Source organism: Meles meles, chromosome 14 (assembly GCF_922984935.1).
Source record: "Meles meles chromosome 14, mMelMel3.1 paternal haplotype, whole genome shotgun sequence".
NCBI classification, from domain to species: Eukaryota; Metazoa; Chordata; class Mammalia; order Carnivora; family Mustelidae; genus Meles; species Meles meles.
Window position 1 is genome coordinate 15,475,017 of NC_060079.1, and position 20,575 is coordinate 15,495,591.

At 36.0% G+C, this 20,575-nt stretch overlaps 1 protein-coding gene across 1 annotated transcript in view; it reads right to left on the minus strand.

Moving 5' to 3' along the window:
• The window catches only part of STARD13 (StAR related lipid transfer domain containing 13), a 513,277-nt gene that overhangs the window by 373,989 nt on the left and 118,713 nt on the right, over window positions 1-20,575 (minus strand). The window contains exons 2-3 of the mRNA XM_046028279.1: window positions 14,597-14,717; window positions 5,277-5,413 (exon numbers count right to left, since the gene is read on the minus strand). Coding sequence (XP_045884235.1) covers window positions 5,277-5,306 — 30 coding nt within the window. The 5' untranslated portion in view covers window positions 5,307-5,413; window positions 14,597-14,717. The remainder of the gene's footprint in view (window positions 1-5,276; window positions 5,414-14,596; window positions 14,718-20,575) is intronic.

Consider the following 20,575-nt stretch of genomic DNA (forward strand, 5'->3'; position numbering starts at 1 on the left):
TTAACAATGCAGGAAACAACAAATGTTGGCAGGGATGTGGTGAAAGGGGAACCTCCTACACTGTTGGTGGGAATGCAAGCTGGTATAGCCACTCTGGAAAACAGTAGGGAGGTTCCTCAAGATGTTAAGAATAGAGGTACCCTACAACCCAGCAATTGCACCACTAGGTATTTACTCCAAAGATACAGACATAGTGAAAAGAAGGGGCACGTGCACCCCAATGTTCAAAGAAGCAATGGCCACAATAGCCAAACTATGGAAGGAGCCTAGATGTCCTCCAACAGATGAATAAAGAAGATATGGTACATATACAAAACGAATATTACTCAGCCATCAGAAATGATGAATACTCACCATTTGCACTGCGATGGATGGAACTGGAGGGGATTATGTAAAGTGAAGTGAGCCAAGCAGAGAAACACAATTATCATACGGTTTCACTCATATGTGGAACATAAGCAATAGCATGGAGGACCATAGGGGAAGGGAGAGAAATCCAAAGGGAATCAAAATCAGAGAGGAAGATGAACCATGAGAGACTATGGACTCCCAGAGAAAATCTGGGGGTTACAGAGGGGAGGAGAGTGCGGGGAGAGGCTAGCAGGGTGATGGGTATTGAGGAGGGCATGTGCTGTGATGAGCACTGGGTGTTATACTTAACTGAGTTATTGAACACTACATCAAAAACTAATTATGTACTATACAATGACTAACTGAACATAATAATAATAATAATAATAATAAAGAAACATAGACTAGAATGTCACTTGGTGACAGTGACTGTGAGTTTAAGAGAGAAGAATGAAACTAGGGTGACGTTAGGTTTCTGGCCTGAATCATGAACTGACTGAAAGTGCCTTTCACTAACACAGGAGAAAATGGTGAATTTCAAGACTGATACCCTGAGTTTGGGGTGCATTAGAGATGCCAAGACAGCCAGGCAGGCATAAGGGTCGGGTTCAGGAGGAAGATGGGGATGCAGATACAGGTCACAGAGAACAGATCCTGTGCAGCCAGCCAATCCACCCCCCACTGATTTCTTCCCTGCCCATAATGTAACTCCCACATCAGTGTCCTGCCCCTTCCACCCACTCACATGTCTGGGAAGTAAACATAAATCAAACTCTGTTCATGAGTCACTGGCTTCAGAAATGTGCCCAATTTGCTCTCTGAAGTTGAGAACAAACCAAGAATAGCCCAGATTTTCAACTGGTAACTGTTCAACCTTGGCTTTCTCTTAAATACCCTTCTTAGCCTTGGCAAGCTGATTATCCGAATTTATGGCTTGGCCCCTAGACTTTTGTTGTTTCTGTCAACCCAGCCTGGAACATCCCCTTAGCGAAGTAGCAACCTGTGCTAGACCAAGGGATTTTTTTAAATAAAAGTTAGGACTGAAACATTCTCTTTGGTTGGCATTCACTGTCTCAAGGACTCATAAGTTAGTATCAGAAGATACCTTTCTGCTAATTAGAAAAGTTGGGTCTTGTGCAGGGCATAGCATCTGTATGTGCAGCTCTAATCTGGCTTTGGACTGAGCTGTTTGGCTCTTTGGTAAGAATGTCTACGCCCAGAGTAAGTCCTGAACCATTCTTGTATCTCACTTACACTGCAGCTACCATCGGCAGCTTTTCTGCTTCATTTTACCCCTAGGCAAGTAACACCTTTCAGGAATGGACATGAATCGTCCTACCAAGGTAGAAGCCCACACTTCCACCTTGAATCCACCTCTAAAAGTATACAGAAGTTCTGACAAGCAATCAAGGGTTAAACACCTTCATCCTCTACCCTTTCAATAGTACTAGCCCTGTGGGAAACCTGCCATGACTGGGAGAGCTCTTGCCCTCAGTATCTGGCAGCCAGGACCACGTCCAAAACTCAGCACTGATACCTCAGACATGTTCCACAGGGCAGTGAACTTTATGCATCTAGTACTCTATGGCTGAAATTGGGTTTGGCAACCTAGCCTAAGAAAATAAGAAAATGATAATAAGTCAGATGAACGCATGGACATTAGGCTGCCACAAACCTGTGTGGAAGGATTTGTCTCCTCTCTTGAAGAAATTACGCATTGGAGAACTTTCTATCTTATGAAGCCTCTGACTTCATGACATATTCAGAGGAAAGAAAAGTAAGCTATGTTTTAGAAAGTATTCCCTAGAATAGGGAACATCAAGGGAAGTTTGTAGAATACACTGTCCATCCACCTAAAGATTCAGATGTAATAGCAAAAGCAGTTCTGCCAAGCTGACTCCTGCTTGCATGTTCCGTTTATAAGTAAACATCTTAGAAGGAATGCCCTAGACATATTGGTGGGGAAAACAGATAACAGAAAAAGATTTTCAGAGGCTATAAAGATCCCTGTTTTAACATCTGAGGCTATATAGGATTCCTCTCCATACTCTGTGTCAGTGAGAATTGACTGAGGACTCATATTATAATCTTGTTCTGAATGGGCTCAAAAATAAAATATTTCCTAACTTTTACTTAAGAATTTATAAAGTCACCCTATCCTGAATGGGCTACTTTGGAAATAAATAACCTGCCCCAGGATAATTAAGAGCTTACTGTAAAAAACAAAGTAACGAGAATGAAAAAAATTAGAAAATCATTTAAAAGAGGTCCCAAATACCTCTTTAGTAAATTACATGCCTTTAAAAGGCAATAGGCAATGGAATATAGCATCACACGAAAAATAACGGCTTTCCCCTTTTTAACTTTCATTGTTAATCTTAAAAAAAAAATCACTCGATTTGTAATGAATGTTTTCTTCTTGGGCTGAGGAAGGTTCTGAGGAGAAAGCCTTAAATAAAAGTTCAACACTAAGTATCAGTCATTCTTCACCAAAAAAGAAAGAAAATCTGGATCACGGTAAATATAATTAAGATGTACTCTATTTTTCTTTCCCCTTTTCATTAGAAAATAAACCTTACTTTTTACAGCAGTTTTACATTCACAATAAAACTGACCAGAAGGTACAGAGATTTCCATGTATCCTTGTCCCCACACATGCACAGCCTCCCCCACTGCCAACTTGCCTGACCAGAGGATTACATTTGTTCCAGGTGAACCAACACTGACACATCATTACCACTCAAAGTCCCTAGCTTACCTTCAGGTTCACCGGTGGCATAAATTTTGTGGATTCTGACAAATATCCAATGACAGGTATCTACCACTGTAGTATCATAGATAATAGTTTCATTGTCCTAAAAGTCCTCTGTGCTCCACCTCTTCATCCTTCTCTCCCCACCAACCCCCGCAACCACTGATTTTTTACTGTTTCCATAGTTTTGTCTTTTCCAGAAGGTCATATAGTTGGAATCATACAGTATGTAGCCTTTTCAGATTGGCTTCTTTCACTTAGTAATATTCATCTTTTTTTCTTAAAGGCATTATGAAACTTCCCCAAAGCCATGTATGTTGGTATGACAAAGTGAGAAAGAGTATGAAGGCTCACACTCAAGTACTAATTTTGCCACTTTGGCAAGGGACTTAATAGGTCTTAGTTTTCTCGTCTGTAAAATCAGGATAACATTAATACCTATCCCACCAACTTCATGATGTTGTTGTGAAGGTCAGTTTTCTCTTCTTAAAAAATGAAGGAGTGCCTGGGTGGTGTAGTTGGTTTGAGTGTCCAACTCTTGGTTTTGGCTCAGGTCTGATCTTGGGGTCATGAGACAGAGTCTCAAGTCTGCTTGGGCTTCTCTCCCTCTCCCCCTCCACACTCCCCAGCCCCCAGTGTGTGTGTGTGTGTGTGTGTGTGTGTGTGTGTGTGTGTGTGTGTGCGCGCGCGTGCGTGCACGTGCACACGTGTTCTCTGTCTCTCTTTTTTAAATAAATAGACAAATCTTTTTAAAGATTTTTAAAGATTTTTTTAAGTCTTTTTTTCGTTAGATTTTTTCTAACGAATTTCTAGCGAATCTTTAAAATTTTTTTAAAAAATCTTTTTAAAGATTTTAAAATCTTTTTAAAAAAAGGTAATAATGCCTATATTGTAGAGCTGTATGAATTAAATAGGTAACGTGTGTGAAGAGCTTAGTACCATGTCTGGAACATATTGCATATTTAATAATGTACCTGCCATGCTATTTTTATTTTAATGCATGTTAAATACTTTTTATTTGACCTTTTAAAGCCATTCTCTGCTTTTTACCATCTTGCCTTGTGGGGCACAATTGCTAAATTCCCTCTGGATTTCCTGTCGAGGTCAACCATGGAAGGTCCCAGAGGAGGTTAGAAGTTGGGAGAGAGAGAGATAGGTTTTTATTCCCTGCACCTTTTCCTGTCATACTGTAGTTTGATTGTGGCTGCATTCCCCCATGAAGGACAGAAAATCTTGCAGGGCAACCATCTTAGAGATGGCTTCCCTTAACTGTGACCATCCCTATATAAGTAATCGCTTAAATTATTCCTTGAGGTAATTTAGGAAGTTTCTGCTGTTTCCTGTCAGGAAGACACATAATGTTTGCTCTTCATATTCTTTGGCACAATTATATTGTTTTTTTTAACACTGTAAAGTAGACAAGGCATCGTAAAATCAAGAACCATATGCAACTGAACAAAATCTTGCAAGTTACTACTGACATCCCTCTATATCTAACGCTGGTCAGAATTTATGAAAATTATTTTCAGATTCAATTTAAAAAAGTGGAAGAAATTACAGAGATTTGGGGAAAAGTTACAAAAGTTGTAAAAATATCTATAAGAAAGGCTGGTCAATTTTTCCTCATTAAAAATATACCAAAAAATACAACAACAAAAAGTCACTGGGTATTATTTAGCTTTACAGCACAAAGACAATTATTTAAAGTACAGTTACTGTTTGTAGCTGATGTTTCACAGATGTGTCCCCCAGTGTGATACCTCATTTCTGATACCTCCTTTCTGGAACTGTGGGTGGGATATGGACTATCCCAATAGGGGAGACTTTTATAATAATAGTTCAAGGAGATTTTCAATTGCAGCAAGACTTTTCACTAATAATGAAAGCATTAACTGACGTGCTTATAATCCTCTGCTATGGCTCTACCTTTGAAAATGAACTAACCATCTTGCCTTAACAAAATTACTGCCTGCATTTTTTCCCTATTTTATAAATACTAACTATATTATATATATATATTTATTACAAATCATGTTATAATGAAAAACAGGTCAACCTTGATGCTAAGTTTAAAACAAAAAAGTAATAGAGAATGTGCGAACGTGGTGCTGACTTTACTGCGTGAATGGGCCATGACACTCCACCCAGAATATTCTGCAATAAAGCTACTTACCTTAGGTTTCGGTCGAGCTCCAGTTGACATCTGGTTCGGCACACCATCAAGATTCTGGATGTTTCCAGTTTTATTTCTACAAATTCCTTTCCTCTGATGATTTTTTTTAAAAGCTTAGTCTTCAGATTTATAGAATTCTGTAGAAAGAAATTTTAAGTGGGTTATTTTTCACATACAAAGAATTATTCTTGGGCAGTAATTTATCTAAATTAGTCAATAAAATACATGTTTTGAAAATTAGCATAAACTGTGAGAATATTGCCCTGTATTAATAAATTTTCCAAAGACATTTATGATTAGGCTCAGTGAGATCAGGCTTGTTAAGCCTAAGAACTTTTTGTAAATGTAAATTTATAAATTAAAATTACTTTTAATCTACCAAGGTAAAATATAGTACTACGTTGGCATATCATAAAACTTTCTAAGATTCAAAACCAAAGGTGTTTTTAAAATGGAAATAATAAGATGTGGCTCATACAGAGCCACATTATTCTTTAAGGCTTTAGGATCTCAGTTAATATATTTTGTTAAGTAGGGAACAGATTATAAATTTATATTTCTGAGGGTTAGTTATAGAATTAAAATTACTGAAAACATATTAGCATAAAGAGAATCCTGAACTTTATAAAGTCCTTTTCTAGAAAGTTGGATAAATCCTCATTGAATTGGAGTAATTAAGTTTGTCTTGATTAATTCTTCCCACTGATTGGAAACCTTCCACATCTCTCTATGTCCAAGTTCCTTATACAAGTTACCTACCAGCCTCTAGTGCAGAGTTCTATCCTGGTCTGTACTTGTTCCTTCTGGAACAAGTATTAAGTTCTACAGAAATAGGGAAGGTTAAAAATTTGAATTTTTCATTTAACTAAAATTTTACTCACTGAGTAAAAATTACTCATCATGGGGGAGGGGTGAACAAAAGATCTAGAATAAACAAACTTCACTGAATTATATATGAATGTAGCACTGCCAAATACTAACTATATATCCTTGGACTTAATTTCCTCAAATACTAATTTGTTCACCTGTAAAGCAATACTTTCTGACATTTATTGAACACTTCATTGTGCCTGGCATATTTGACCAATGGAATATAAGTCCAAAGAAACAGGCCACGTCTGAGTGGAATCATTAAAGTGCTGCTTGGAAATTACATTTTTCTTACTCTTGATGCTTGCAGCAACTCTCCTGTGGTGAAAGGATTGACTATGATGATGAGAATAATAGTGATATGGTGATGATAATGGTAGGTAGCATATGTTTGACAGGCACTGTTACATGTTTTATATTCTTGTCTTGTAAACACAATCACCTGATATTTTTCTTTACACTAGAAGCTTACCAACTCAAAAATGTGTCCTAGAAGGGTTTGAGGATATAGAAGAGTTTGTACACACTTCTGCCCTCGACAAAAGGCCATGAGGAAGCTAATGGGGCCATGTCTTACTTCAAGTATACACGGACTTTTAAAGGTATGACTTATTAATTTAAAAAAAAAAAGGCAGCAACAAGTAAGACTACAATGAACTGGCAGCCAGCGGAGCTGAAAATGCAATGAGTCAGCATTGGGTTGACCAATGAGGGCTACACTCTTCTGACTCCTGCTAATGTCTATCTCTGCCACTAATGTAGACAATTTGACAGGTGCGTAGAGGAACAACGCCCTGTGGGCTCATTTGTAAAATGAGGATGGTGCTGGCACCTATTTCGTGAGGCTGCAGTGTATTGGATTAAAGCCCTTTGAGTACTGCTGGTGTTGCTGTTGTTACAACTCAGCAGGTGGGGACAGTCCTCTCCTTTAGGATGTTAGGGACTATATCTTACCCAGGAAATAAATGACATTCGCTGACAGAATGTTAAATACAAGATCCTGTGTATGATACTTTCACATATATTACTTCACTTTCTTGTTCTTATTTTATAAAACAATTACTAAGGGCACCCGAATGGCTCAGTCCTTAAGCATCTGCTTTTGGCTCAGGTCATGATCCCAGAGTTCTGGTATCAAGCCCTGCATTGGGCTCCCTGCTCAGTGGAGAACCTGCTTCTCCCTCTCCCTCTGCCTGCCTCTCTCTCTCTCTCTCTCTGTCAAATACATAACATCTTAAAAACAAACAAACAAAAAACAATTACTAAAGAGAATGAGTTCTTGACTAGGCTCATGTGGCATATGACAGCATTTAGCTCTCTTGATTCTCCTCAGTGATTTCTCTACTCCCCCAGATTTCTCTTTGTATCCTTGCAGCCCCATCTCCACGTCCTCTTCAGTCTAAATACCATCATGGGCCCTTACTCATCTAGCTAACAAGCTTGGGCTCCACTTAGCCCTGTAGATGATGGATACCTGTAGAGATTAGGAAATGAGCCTGAAACTGTAGGAAGGAATTGACCAAAAGAACTCAGCAGCTTTCTAGAACTCCCATGGCAAAGGTAGGGCCACTTTTAGCACTTTCTGAATGCATGCTAAGGTACTTGATATTTTTGAAGCTGTTATCAGTAATATCTTTTTGTTAAATTACGTTTTCTATGTTCTGTAATTGGTACATAAAAATTCAGTTGATTTTTCTTAATTGATGTTGTATCCATAAATATACGTAAGGTTTTTAATTAATGTTATGTACTTGGGGGTGTTGTCTTTGTGCTATTGTATCTGGGACTAATAATACTTTTGTTTCCTTTCTACTCCTTGTACTTTTCTTTCTTTCATTTTCCTAATTACTAGGCTAGGACCTCTAATCAGTGTTGATTAGAGGTGGTAAAAGATATCATGATCTTTCTTCCGATTTTAAGAATGCTTCAAAACCTTCTTCATTTAAAGTGTGACTCTAACTGTATTGGTTTTGTTTTTGTGTTAATCAGGCAGTTCCTTTCTTTTGATCAAAAATTTTTATATGAGGGGCGCCTGGGTGGCTCAGTGGATTAAGCCGCTGCCTTCGGCTCAGGTCATGATCTCAGGGTCCTGGGATCGAGCCCCGCAACGGGCTCTCTGCTCCGCAGGGAGCCTGCTTCCTCCTCTCTCTCTGCCTGCCTCTCTGCTTACTTGTGATCTCTCTCTCTCACTGTCAAATAAATAAAATAAAATCTTAAAATAAAAAAAAATTTTTATATGAGAAGATGTTGAATTTTACGGAATGCATTTCCTCCATCCACTAAGATAATCAAATTTTTTCTTCTTTAATCTCCTAAATTATAAATCATATTAATCTTGTATTAAGCCAACCATGCATTCCTGTATTATATCATCCAAGTGACTTTCAAGTCTTTAAAGATTATTTATCATAATGAATCTTGGAATTCATCAAATTCCCTTTAGATAACTGGACATATCAATCACCTATACTAAGATATTTATAATTTTTAAAAGATTTTATGTATGTATTTGACAGACAGAGAGCACAAGCAGAGGGAGTGGCAGACAGAGGGAGAAGGAGAAACAGGCTCTCCATGGAGCAGGGAGCCTGATATGGGGTTTGATCCTAGGACCCTGAGATCATGACCCAAACCAAAGGCAGATGCTTAACTGACTAAGCCACCCAGGGGGACTAATATTTACAATTATTAAACCATCCTTACATGCATGATATCAACTATGCTTGGTTGTGAGAAGCAATTCCTTTTAATCTTACTCAGTTTGGTTAGCTGTTGTTTTCTTTAGCATTTTTACTTTCAAATTCATTTCTGTCCTGTGTCAAGTTTTTTTTTTTTTTTTTAAGATTTTATTTATTTATTTGACAGACAGAGATCACAGGTAGGCAGAGAGGCAGGCAGAGAGAGGAAGGGAAGCAGGCTCCCTGCTGAGCAGAGAGCTGATGCGGGGCTCGATCCCAGGACCCTGGGATCATGACCTGAGCTAAAGGCAGAGGCTTTAACCCACTGAGCCACCCAGGCGCCCCGTGTCAAGTTTTTGTATCAAGATGTTAGTTTCATAAAATAAACATGGAAGCTACACATCTTTATAAATGAGGTGGAGAAAATTTATATCGCATGAGAATTATCCACTCTTTGAAAATTTCAAAGGACTCACAGGCCCTTAGAGGTAGGTACTTTTTTTGAGAACTTGTTTCATTTATCCCATTGGTTTTGGTCTATTCTGGTATGTAACTCCTGAATGGATTTTGACAATATATATTTTTATATAGTGTTATCAGTTACAAAGTCTTTCAAATTTATTTGTAGACCTATGTATACTCTTATACTTTTAAAATAATATTGAAACTGATACTATAACCTTCTTGTTCCTAATTTTATTTCTGTCACCTAGTGGAAAGAGCCTAGGATTTAGGTTAGACAGACTCAACAATATGGCAGAAAAGTCAATTCATTTGTTAGATCTCAGCTTAATCACCACCACCTCTGGGAAAGCTTGAATCACTCCTGAGAGAGGTTTCTGTGGATTTCTGCACTTCCTCTGTCAAAACATTTGTTTCACAGTATTATCATTGTTTGTTTAATGGGCAGCTTCAAAGTTAAACTGTAAGCTCTGTGAGAGTAAGGACAAGGTAGGTCTAGTTTACCACAAAGCACCTAGCACAGTGTCTGAAACAGAATGAACACTCAGTAAATCTTCATTTGAATGAACAAGTAATTGTTTCCATGTTTTACTCTGCCTGTCTCTTCCATAAGACCACAAGTTTTAGTTGACTTTTATAGCTACCATACCAAAAGAGCAGAAGAGTGATTAAAAATGCCAGCTCTGGAGCTAGAGTGCAGGGTTCAAAGTTAGGCTCTGCCATTCACTAGCTATGTGCTTATGAAAAAATTACTTCACTTCTCTGGACTTCAGTTGCCTCTCTGTAAAATTAGAAATAATAATGCTGGGCAGTAGGGACTTTGTATACGTAAAACACTTAAAACACTGTCTGGTACACAGTAAGTGATGAATTAATGATAGCTATTATTATGTTAGTACATGACAAGTAAATGAATGGATAAAAGAATAATGAACCTGTGAAAACAGAGAAAATAGTGATAATATTTGCTCTGCTCTGGGTGTTCTGAAGATCAAGTGACAGGAATTTTAAATAATGAAGACCATTTGAAATATTTTATTAGAACCATCACAAATAGGAAGCCCAAGTGGTCCCAAGAAAGGAGAACTGTTTTCTTCTTTGGAAAAAAAAAAAAATTACAAGGCCAGAGAAATATTTAACAAGGTTTTGTTCTGATTCGGAGTAAAGAACTTGGAATATATTTCTCAAATTAGAATTTTTCTTTTATATCTCAGTCTCTACAATACAACTAAGTTATTTCAACAGTTTAATTTAATGTTTTTATAACTATGAAATACCTGAATAAAAATTTTTCGTCAGACATGACAGCTCTTTTGGAAGTAATTTCTGATTTTCCAAATATGTTTTCCCCTAGATCTTTCTATCTATTACTTACTTTTCAGAGTTCATACATTATTCAAACAATGCCTTTTCGTTTATTTTTCTCCTGGACAAAGAAATTTTAAAATGCTATCCTTATAGTCATTCTCAGAGGCTGCCATGTATAAATATTAGCCCTAGAGTATTAGACTTCACTGATGGAATAATAAGTGAACATTTTTTCCTATATACAACTGTGTCATGATAGAGAATTGCAAGAAACCAATAAGGAAATTCCATTCTTAATGTGGGCCAAAATCTCATAATGTGGGCCAAAATCTCATATAAAGAGAGCTAAGAAAAAATTCCTAAAATATTTACAGTTACGCAAATACACCAAAAATTAAAGTGGTGTGCTATCGTTGACTGTCCAAGCCTAGACAGATAAAGAGCAAATTCTGTGACTCATTTTACTCTTTTCAGAAGAAAAGAAATTAAAAAATGGGAATACAGACAGATAAATAATCCTTTTCTTCAAAAAATTCTAGGACATTTCTAAAATATAATACACAATATCCTAATATTTATATATTACTTAAAAGAGCAGCATGCACTTCTTTAATGACATTCTTTAATTCCCTCATTTGCAAGAGGAAACTTACTAATTAACTGATTTGGAAGTTGAAGACCATTACATTTAATTTTTAGAGGAAAGCACATTATATAAAGAAACATCCATATTTTAAAACACTTAAAATACTGACTTAATATCCAGTTGCAAGAGTAGGCATAAATAATGTAACATCAAGTTTTTGATCCCAAATATAAATGAAGTGGGCCAAAGGTTAAAACTACACAGACTCAAAGTCACCTTTGCCATTTATTTTTCAAGTAGTAGATGTGTTCTGTATATCAAAAGAGAAGCTTGTGTAATTTACCCTCAGGGAACATTAAAAACACAAAGAAGATATTAAACATTTTCCTGAGCTGAGTTAAAATAGTTTTTATTGGATTCATTTTTTACAATGTTGCTAATCTATTCTTCCTATAACCAGGACTAATTTTACTTATCCTGCTAAATTAGACTAAAAAAGACATACTTGATTCCAGATCCATCTGAGAGAGGCCTTCCAGTTTTTTGTATTCCTACTATTAGACACAAGATTCACAGGAAAGATGACTACTATTTATTTAGTGCTTGTACTGAGTGTAGCAAAAGCAGGTTGCTGCCTAAATTCAGGTTCTGCTTTTTCTTCTTACTGCGGTGTGACCTGAGCAAGTTACTTAAGTTCTCAATGTCTCTGCCATCTCATGAAATTAAAATGGTGTTATTAATAGAACCTATTAATATTATTTTATTTATTATTTCCCTTTTTATTTTTTGGCCCATATTTTATCAAGATGTTGTTAGGACTTCAGGAAACCAGAGTTCTAACTGTATTATAGCCTCTATGAGAGCTATGACTGCACCCTTGCTGATGGATCAATTACCACAAAAAAGTCAGTGGAGAACCAACACCTATAGTCTATGGAAAAGGGCCATGCTGACTGAAGAACCCAAATGTCTCTTTCAAATCCTTCACTGGGATCCACTGAAGATGGTTACAGAAGTGACAGAACAAAGCTTCAGATGTGAGAACACAGAAGATGCATGACAACATACAGTTCAACTTAACATAGTGACACATAGGATGAGCTTCAGCAGCCTTGTGGCTTTGTCATTTAAAGAGAGTTGATTGCAGTATCTACATTTTCCCCCTGCACCCACTGGCTTCCTTAGGCAAAGTATCTTTGGAGCTACTCAATTCCTGTCTCCATTCATTCATTCATTCATTCACTCCTATGCCAAGCACTGTGCAAGCACTGAGAAAACAAAAGTAAATATATTTCCTTGAAGAGCTCCAGTCTAGGGAGAAAAAAACATGTAGACTGATAATATTACAAGGATTTAAACCAAAGTATGTATACAGTGACACGGGAACACAGACAAAACAGCAAATAATTCTGCCTGGGGAAAAGGAAGAGTTCATAGAGAAAATAACCTTTAAACTGCGTTTTGAAGGAAGAATAGTACTATTGCAGGGGCAGAGAATCACAAAGACATGAAAGCATAAGAAGAATAGCAAATGTTCAAAGAATAGTGAGGTTTTTTGTCTGACTCCATCTGACTGGGCCTGGCAGATAATAGCAATACAGGATGTGTGTGAGTGAAATGGGGGTCCCCAAATAAGAAACCACATATTAAGGAGTCTGACTTTTTCCTGTAGGTAATGGGAATGCTGTGGATTTCTTGTTCTATTTTACAACTGAGGAAGTTAAACAATACAGGGAGATTATATAAATATCAAGGAATTTAAACATGCCTCAGTATCTCAACATTTCTCATGTGAGTTCAACTCTCCCTTGCCTCTGCTCCCTCCCTTTTTTGCAGATGCTTTTTCAAAACAAGGTTTTTATTGTCACCTAGAAATGCAGAAAAGCACACAAACAAATGCATAGCTTAATGAATTCCTCAACTGTGAAGAACCTTCTAATCACCATCTGGTCAATGGGTAAAACTTTGCTAGAACTCTGTCCTACTCCCCCAACAAAATCCCCCAATATACTCCATACCAAATTCAATCTACTTCTTCCTCCCAAAAGGAACTGTTATGGACTTCAATAGAAATTATTTCCTTGCATTTTTCATAGTTTTATCAGTCAAATGTATCTAGATGCTAAAGTTTAGTCCAGACTCTATACAAATTCTTTTGATATCTTTTAATTCTCTTAATCTATAACTTATTTCTGTTACTATTTACCTGTTGAAAAACCCAAGTTTTTTCTACACTTCATAGTGTCCATAGTCTAAAATTTGCAAATTGCATATTCAGTACTGCATTTCAACTTGTTCCTGTCTTCTCTTTTTCTGAAAATCAGTATGTGATCCGATTTGGGTTCCATGACTCTTGGTAGCGCTGAGAGCTTCCAACAAGAAGTATATATCTGATTTTCTTTTTTATATTAGCAGCCACTGATGCTAACTACCTACATTTGTGAATTTATTGAGGATTGCAATATGATTACATTTTAATTCTTTTTTCATTTATGAGTTGGGATATATTCACATAGAGATGTTTCCCTCATTTATTATTTGGTTACTCAGTGTCACAGTTCATAAAGGAAAGCAAGATAAATGTTTAAGTCTTTACTTCATTATTAGTTTTCAAGATAATAAGCTGGTTTCCTATTATCCTCTGAAAGTGATCATTTTTTTAATGCCATTATGAACACATGGATTTAAACATATTTGATGAGTTTCAAACCACTGTAATTATTCCCATGATTGAAATTTACATTGTTCAACCTTTGGCCAATAGGAACCTTTTCAAGTAGTATTTGTTATAGCTTCCTAGCCATGAAATGTCAAGCTATTTTAGGTTTATCTTGTACATTTCATCCCCTAAATCTAGAATTAGAAATTTTTCAAGAAGCTCTGATTTCTTTTAATGAGAAATTGTATTCCAAGAATACAATCTACACAATAAGGATACAATACTCATTACTACTGGGTTGGTGATTAGTTTCTAGTTGTTTTCCACAAGGACAGAGAGAATTACTTCACGAATTCATATTGATACTTACAATTCAAATTTAGGATTACAGTACTTTTCTTTAATCTCTAAGTTATTACATTTGTTTCCCCTTCCTTCTACACTGAGAACACTGATTCCCAAGGACACAGGCTATGATAGAATAGAAAATCCCATAATCACTCATTTGTTTTAAACTCATATTACATGTAGAATAGTCTCAAATTAACAATATTAATACTACTACCACATGAGTACTAAAAACACTTAAAATTTTTTTTGCATATGCTCTCCCCAATTTTTATCTCTTCCTACATTTTTAGCTATTATGTACTATACTCTCATTCTCTTAACCTTCATTTTGTCTTAGTCCTACTAAGAACTCCATATTCAATGCCCACCATTCCTTCTGTTGAAAACTCTCAGGTCATTAAGTTACCTGAAGCTCAATCTCTAGTAGATTCTTCAGAAAGAGCTGAAGACTCCTGGTGCTCTTTTCACTTGAAAGTCAATTTCACTGGATACAAAATGCTTGGCTCATGTCTTCTTTCCTTCAGAATCTAAAGGAAAGAAATGAGAGAATTTTATTTTATTTGAACAGAGTTGCTCTTGAAAAGTATGATTATTTAATTATAATCTCCTATAAATTGCATGTTTTCCCCCCAGTCAAAGAATTTTTTTTCTCTGAAAGCCACTAATTGTACTAGAACATCTTTGGGTGTGTCATTCTGGGTTGATATTCTTAAGTGTATGGTGAGCTCTTTCAACATTTAACTTCAAATCATTTTTATCTCAGGAAAGTTTTCTGAATTATAATTTTTTGAATTTCTTCTGATCACTTCATTTAGTTTTCTTCTTCTTTTGAGGCTTTTAAAAAATATATTTTAAGAAATTCTATTTTGAAGTCATAAAAACATTCCAAACTTTTCAAGCCTTGATTTTCACTCTTAAGCTCTTCATACCTCTGGAACTGAGTTTTGTGTAAAGTGTGATGTGTGTATGTAATTCTTTTCATGAAAACATAGGAGAGAAATTTAGGTTACTTGAGTTATCAAAAAAGTTGTACTTCAGAGCAATTGTTTCCTTGTATCTCATGGAATTATGAATTAGTCTGATTCATATCTGGTGTCTGATTCAGGTAAAAGGAATGTAAGTGTAGCAATGCCCATGTTCACTTAAGGCAGCAGAGCAGAGAGATAGGGCCATGTTAGGAACTCATTTTACTCCCATGTATGGCTTAGCCAAGGAAAGACAAGTGCTTTGTGTGGACCAGATGCACACCTTTCAGATGAAGAAACCAGCCAAAAAGTCTCTTAGAAAGGACTACATTGCCAAGAGATATACTAAAGGGAAAGAACCACTTTTTTTGAGACCTCCCAAGAATGAATCTGGGTGACAGGAACTCACCAGATGCCACAGCTAAATGTTGCTTGAAGTCTTAAGTGGTCAGTTGGGGGAAAAGGCCCAACTTGGAGTGCTGTAGTTGAATATTCCAGGCAGAGGAATTTAAAGAGCCTGCTTTAAATACCAGTCAAGCCCCAAGAATGCCAATTCCAGATTACTACACTACAGGCCATGTAAACTTGGATCTTTTCCCCCAATCCTTTCAACACCGTCCAGCTCTGGAGGAAAGCCCAACACACATGCTAGGCCCTTAACAAATGATAGCTCTCATAATCAGTGCCCTTCTTTGCTATCATAGTCTGAGATGTTGTCTCTTACTTGATCATAAGGAATTTCCCATTGGATGAGTGTCTCCAATTATTCTCAAAGTTCCTAGAAAGTAAGGACATATTTTATATTTACTTCATATTCACCAGAATATTAGAAATAACTTTGTACTTACAATTTTTGAATAATTTGTTACTGATCAGTGAGTACAGGTAAGTGGAGTTAATACATCACAACAGGAATGCCTTGGGGCAGGCAAGAAAAGCCAATCAGCAGCCCTGGAATAGTACATTCTATTAAACTAGTCAGCTCTTTACTGAATTTTCTAGTCTCAGAATTTTCATTATCAATACAATGTCACTTTGTTTTACATCTTGGAATCTCCTACCATAAAAGATCAGGCCTTTAAAAATTACGTTATCCGGGGTATCAGCATCTCTTCTTTGGAATGGCAGGCAAGCTCAGTAAGAGACAACTGACTTCACTGGTTGATGGGCTATTGTGTATAAAATTGTCTCTAAACTATGTGAGAGTGTTCTGAAACAAACATGGAAAATACCTGAAAAAGACAGAGGAGAAGGGCATGTTTTCCTTTGGATTTAAACGTTATTCCTGAGGTATTTGAATTCAACATTTTTAAAAAGGTCTTTTGCTTTTTAATCACTTAATTTAATCATGTAATCCTTGGTTTAAAGATGTTTGAAACCATATGCCTGACTTTTTTCATGCATTTTTCATGCCTCTATTCTGGGATCATGTGTACTGTTATGTAGGCAGAAAAGAACATTTTCTTTTCTAATATATTTATTTTATTCATACAATCCACTGTTGAAAAACTGTTGAAAAACATTTCAGTGTCTTCAAATATATTTACCTTCTTAATCTAATCACTAAGCACCTTTTGTAAACACCATGAGGGTAGGGATTGTCTGTTTTAACATTATTTTATAAAAACTGAATTTTCTTTCATTAATCTATAAATTGTGCTAATCCACTATCCAAACAGAACACCCCAAAGATAGACAGTAGGGAAAATTAAAATGCATTATTTTCTTTTCTAAGAAAAGAAATTTTGTTTTTCTTTTCTAATCAAGTAACTTTTCTAAATTCCAGACAAAATACAAGAAACAAAAATGGGTTTTCATTATCATATAAATTGAATGAGTGACCAAAAATAAAAACCAAAGTAAAAAAGGCACTAACTGGAAATTTTAGCACCAAGTCATCATGTGAACATTCGTATCGATGATTTAAAAGCAGTGTGGCATAGATAATTAAATATTTAATCATGATAATGATTACTTATAATTTAAAAGCAGTTCAGGACAGTCATGTGGAATTATTTTTGAACTATAACAATTTAAAATTAATATGTTTAACTAAAATACACTTGTATTTTATGTTTTACCACAGAAAACAAAAGGCAATCAATTAAGGATATAATTGATTTTTAGTAATTTAAAAACAAAATTTCAAGATTGAAATTGAAAGAAAATGTCAGTTTTTTGTTTTAATTTTAAAAGTAATTCAATTGTATGAATTAAAGGGATAGGACAATGGGCGGCTCCAAAGGGAGGTAGGGCAGAGAGATATTTCTTAAACTATAGTGGTTGTTATATACTAAGGTCAACTTTATTTTGAACATAGAAAACTTATATTCTTTCTTTTTTATTACAAAAGCCGAAGTAAGTATGTTCCAGTTCTCAATATGACTATTTGTGTTTTGGCGATAAAGGAAATGTTGCACCCTTATTTATGGCTTCTTCTTCTATCTCTACAATAACCCCATTCAGAGTAGTAAAAGGCACATTTGTTGTACTATTCCATCTAAGCCCATTATAAAAGGCAAGATGACTACCAGAAAATCTATACTTAAACTTACGGGATTGTAATAGGACTGAGCAATCCCTTATAGAACACATAGAGGTCAGATTTAACACTCCAGCTTGACCTCATCATGATCTGGTATAAGAGCATTTGGTGATTTTTAAGACATTAATAGAGCAGGGTTATGGGAAAGACACTCTAGCCTTGACATTTAATTTTTTGTATGTGCATATAAATGAATTCAATATATGACTGTTCCAAAAGACTCTCAAATAATTTGATAATCTTAAATAGTTTGCCCAATTATAGAATAGATGTAATTAAATGTAAAACCGTCATAATACATTTAGAGAACTGGGAACTCAAATGTAGGGGGAAAAAAATGGTGAGGCAAGACTGAAATGGTAAATAAGACTAGTAACTTGTGTTCCCATTACTTCTTTGTACATGATTTTTAGAGCAAGGAAATTAAGAAATTTAATTAGTGAAACATAATTTGTATAATTTTATAGTTAATATTGTAAGAAATTTTCTTATTTTATCTGTTCTAAGCTATATGTGTTTATTCTATGGATTAGGAAAATAAAAAGCACCAAATAATAAAGGAAATCAACCTCAGAAAATAGAGTATTTCATTTTGAATGGTGTTTTCTTATCACAGGAGAATCACTTACTGGATCTGAGTATCTTATAAAATTACTCAGTTCATATATACTGCTTAACTGTTATGCTCCCTTGATAAAATAGAAATTAAGTAGGTAGACCTTAAAAATGGATATGAGAGTTGACATGATAAAACCTGAGTTCAAGTGTTTGTATTCAAGGGTCTTACAACTGTGTCAGAGCTAGAACAAACTGAAGAGAAGGGTTTAAATGGAAAAGCCACCAGATAGTTCTTTTAATGGACATTCAACTATAAAATAAATTGGTTTTCCCCTTTAAAGAAAGAAGAAGAAAGCCCTCTGCCAGCACATTGAACAGAACTTCCCATGATGTTTGATAACAGCCTATCCTCCGGTCTTTGGATGAGTCAGGCTAATTATTAATACACTAAAGCTAAGCTCATGTTCCATTGTATTATATAGTTTTCTAAGCAAAACTGCCTCACAATAGTGTTCCATTGGTTTGTTAGTAATAAAATTCCCTTGGAAATTATTCATATTAGAGCTGTTTTATATTAAATTTTATTCTAAGTTAAACTCTATCAAATTTTATTTTAGGTAACAAAAACTATTTCAGGATTCATTAAATAGCAGCGAGAGAACAAAATCACAAAGTATTATACTTGAACACTATGGGAAATGAAACTGTTTTGGAACAGTTCTGGCTGTGGCTTTCAATAAAATGGACAAGCTATGTTTACAGAACTCTGAGGCAAGTTGTTTCATAGTTTTTGCATCATAGTGCCATGTTCAGTATTCAACAGAGGATCAATCAATGTTTACTGAATAAAGCAAACTATGTGATGAGCAGAAATCTCAAAATATTGTGGGTTCTGAAACAGTGCTGCCATATGGACAAATACCTGAGATCTATATAAATAGTTTTATATATAATAATAGAACCTATCATGTATCAGACACTTAATAAATTGTATCTTTTTAAACCCAACAATCACTCTGGAAAGCAGGAATCTTGTTTTTCAAATTAGGGAACTGAGGTTTACAAAACTTAAATAATTTAATCCTCCACCTAGAAGTGGAGAATGGATTAAGTCCTGCCCATTCTGACCTTTCTATAGCATACCCATGAGCTAGTGGGCAATGTTTTACATAATTATTGCTTGAAATTACAGTAAGAAATCAAATCCATTTTCTGTTTGGGGAGTGTATATCTCTTTACTGGTATCTATAAAAATAAAGGGATGCATTTCTTCCTGTCTAGACTGGAAGATATTTTTGTATTGTAAGAATACCAAAGGTGAAAGACTGAATTCATAGCTATAGCAAGTTGTGCTTGGTTTGCATGAAAACGAAACTGCCTTGGGACCCTCAGTAGAAGGAACAGAGAGAAGAAGACATGGATAGGCAAACTCTGAAGAGAAGTAAGGGTATTTCCTAGGAACCATCTGTGGCAAGTGTGGGTATCACTTCCAGGAGGCCCTAGAGACACTTCCAGAAGCAAGACAGAAAGCCATTGATATGTCTCCTGCATTGTTTCTGGTGTTTGGGGACAAGAAAAGGTAACACTGATACAGGAAAAATCACTGAGACTTTTTAATTTTATTTATTTGAGAGAAAGAGAAACAGAGAGCACAAGTGGGGAGGAGAGGGAGAGCCAGGCAGGGGTCTCCATCCCAGGACCCTGTGATCATGACCTGAGCTGAAGGCAGCCGCTTAACCAACTGAGACACCCAGGCACCCTTCATCTTTGAAAATTCTTAAGTTAAGAGGGTCTTCCACTTCTGCCAATGATGCACTTCTTTTGTTTTCTTTCTTTCTTTCTTTCTAATCAGGCTCTCTTAATGAGGAACTAAAAAAACTGGTTAAAAATACAAGAAGGTGGGGGGCGCGTGGGTGGCTCAGCGGGTTAAAGCCTCTGCCTTCCGCTCTGGTCATGATCCCAGAGTCCTGGGATCGAGCCCCACATCGGGCTCTCTGCTCAGCGGGGAGCCTGCTTCCTTCTCTCTCTCTGCCTACCTCTCTGCCTACTTGTGATCTCTGTCTGTCAAATAAAAAAATAAAATCTAAACAAAAAAAAATAAATAAAAAATAATAAAAATACAAGAAGGATCATTTGATGCCATCTTGAGAAGACAAGATCTTGGAGAGAAGGTATGGAGAAGCCTGCCCACATTCAGCTGTTTTTCCCTTTGACTTATTTGCCAATTTGGAAGGTATTTCTGAGGCTGGAAGTCACTCGGAACAAGGCAGCTAAGAAGTAGAGAAGCCAAGAATAGCTTTTGGGAGTCCCACCGTTC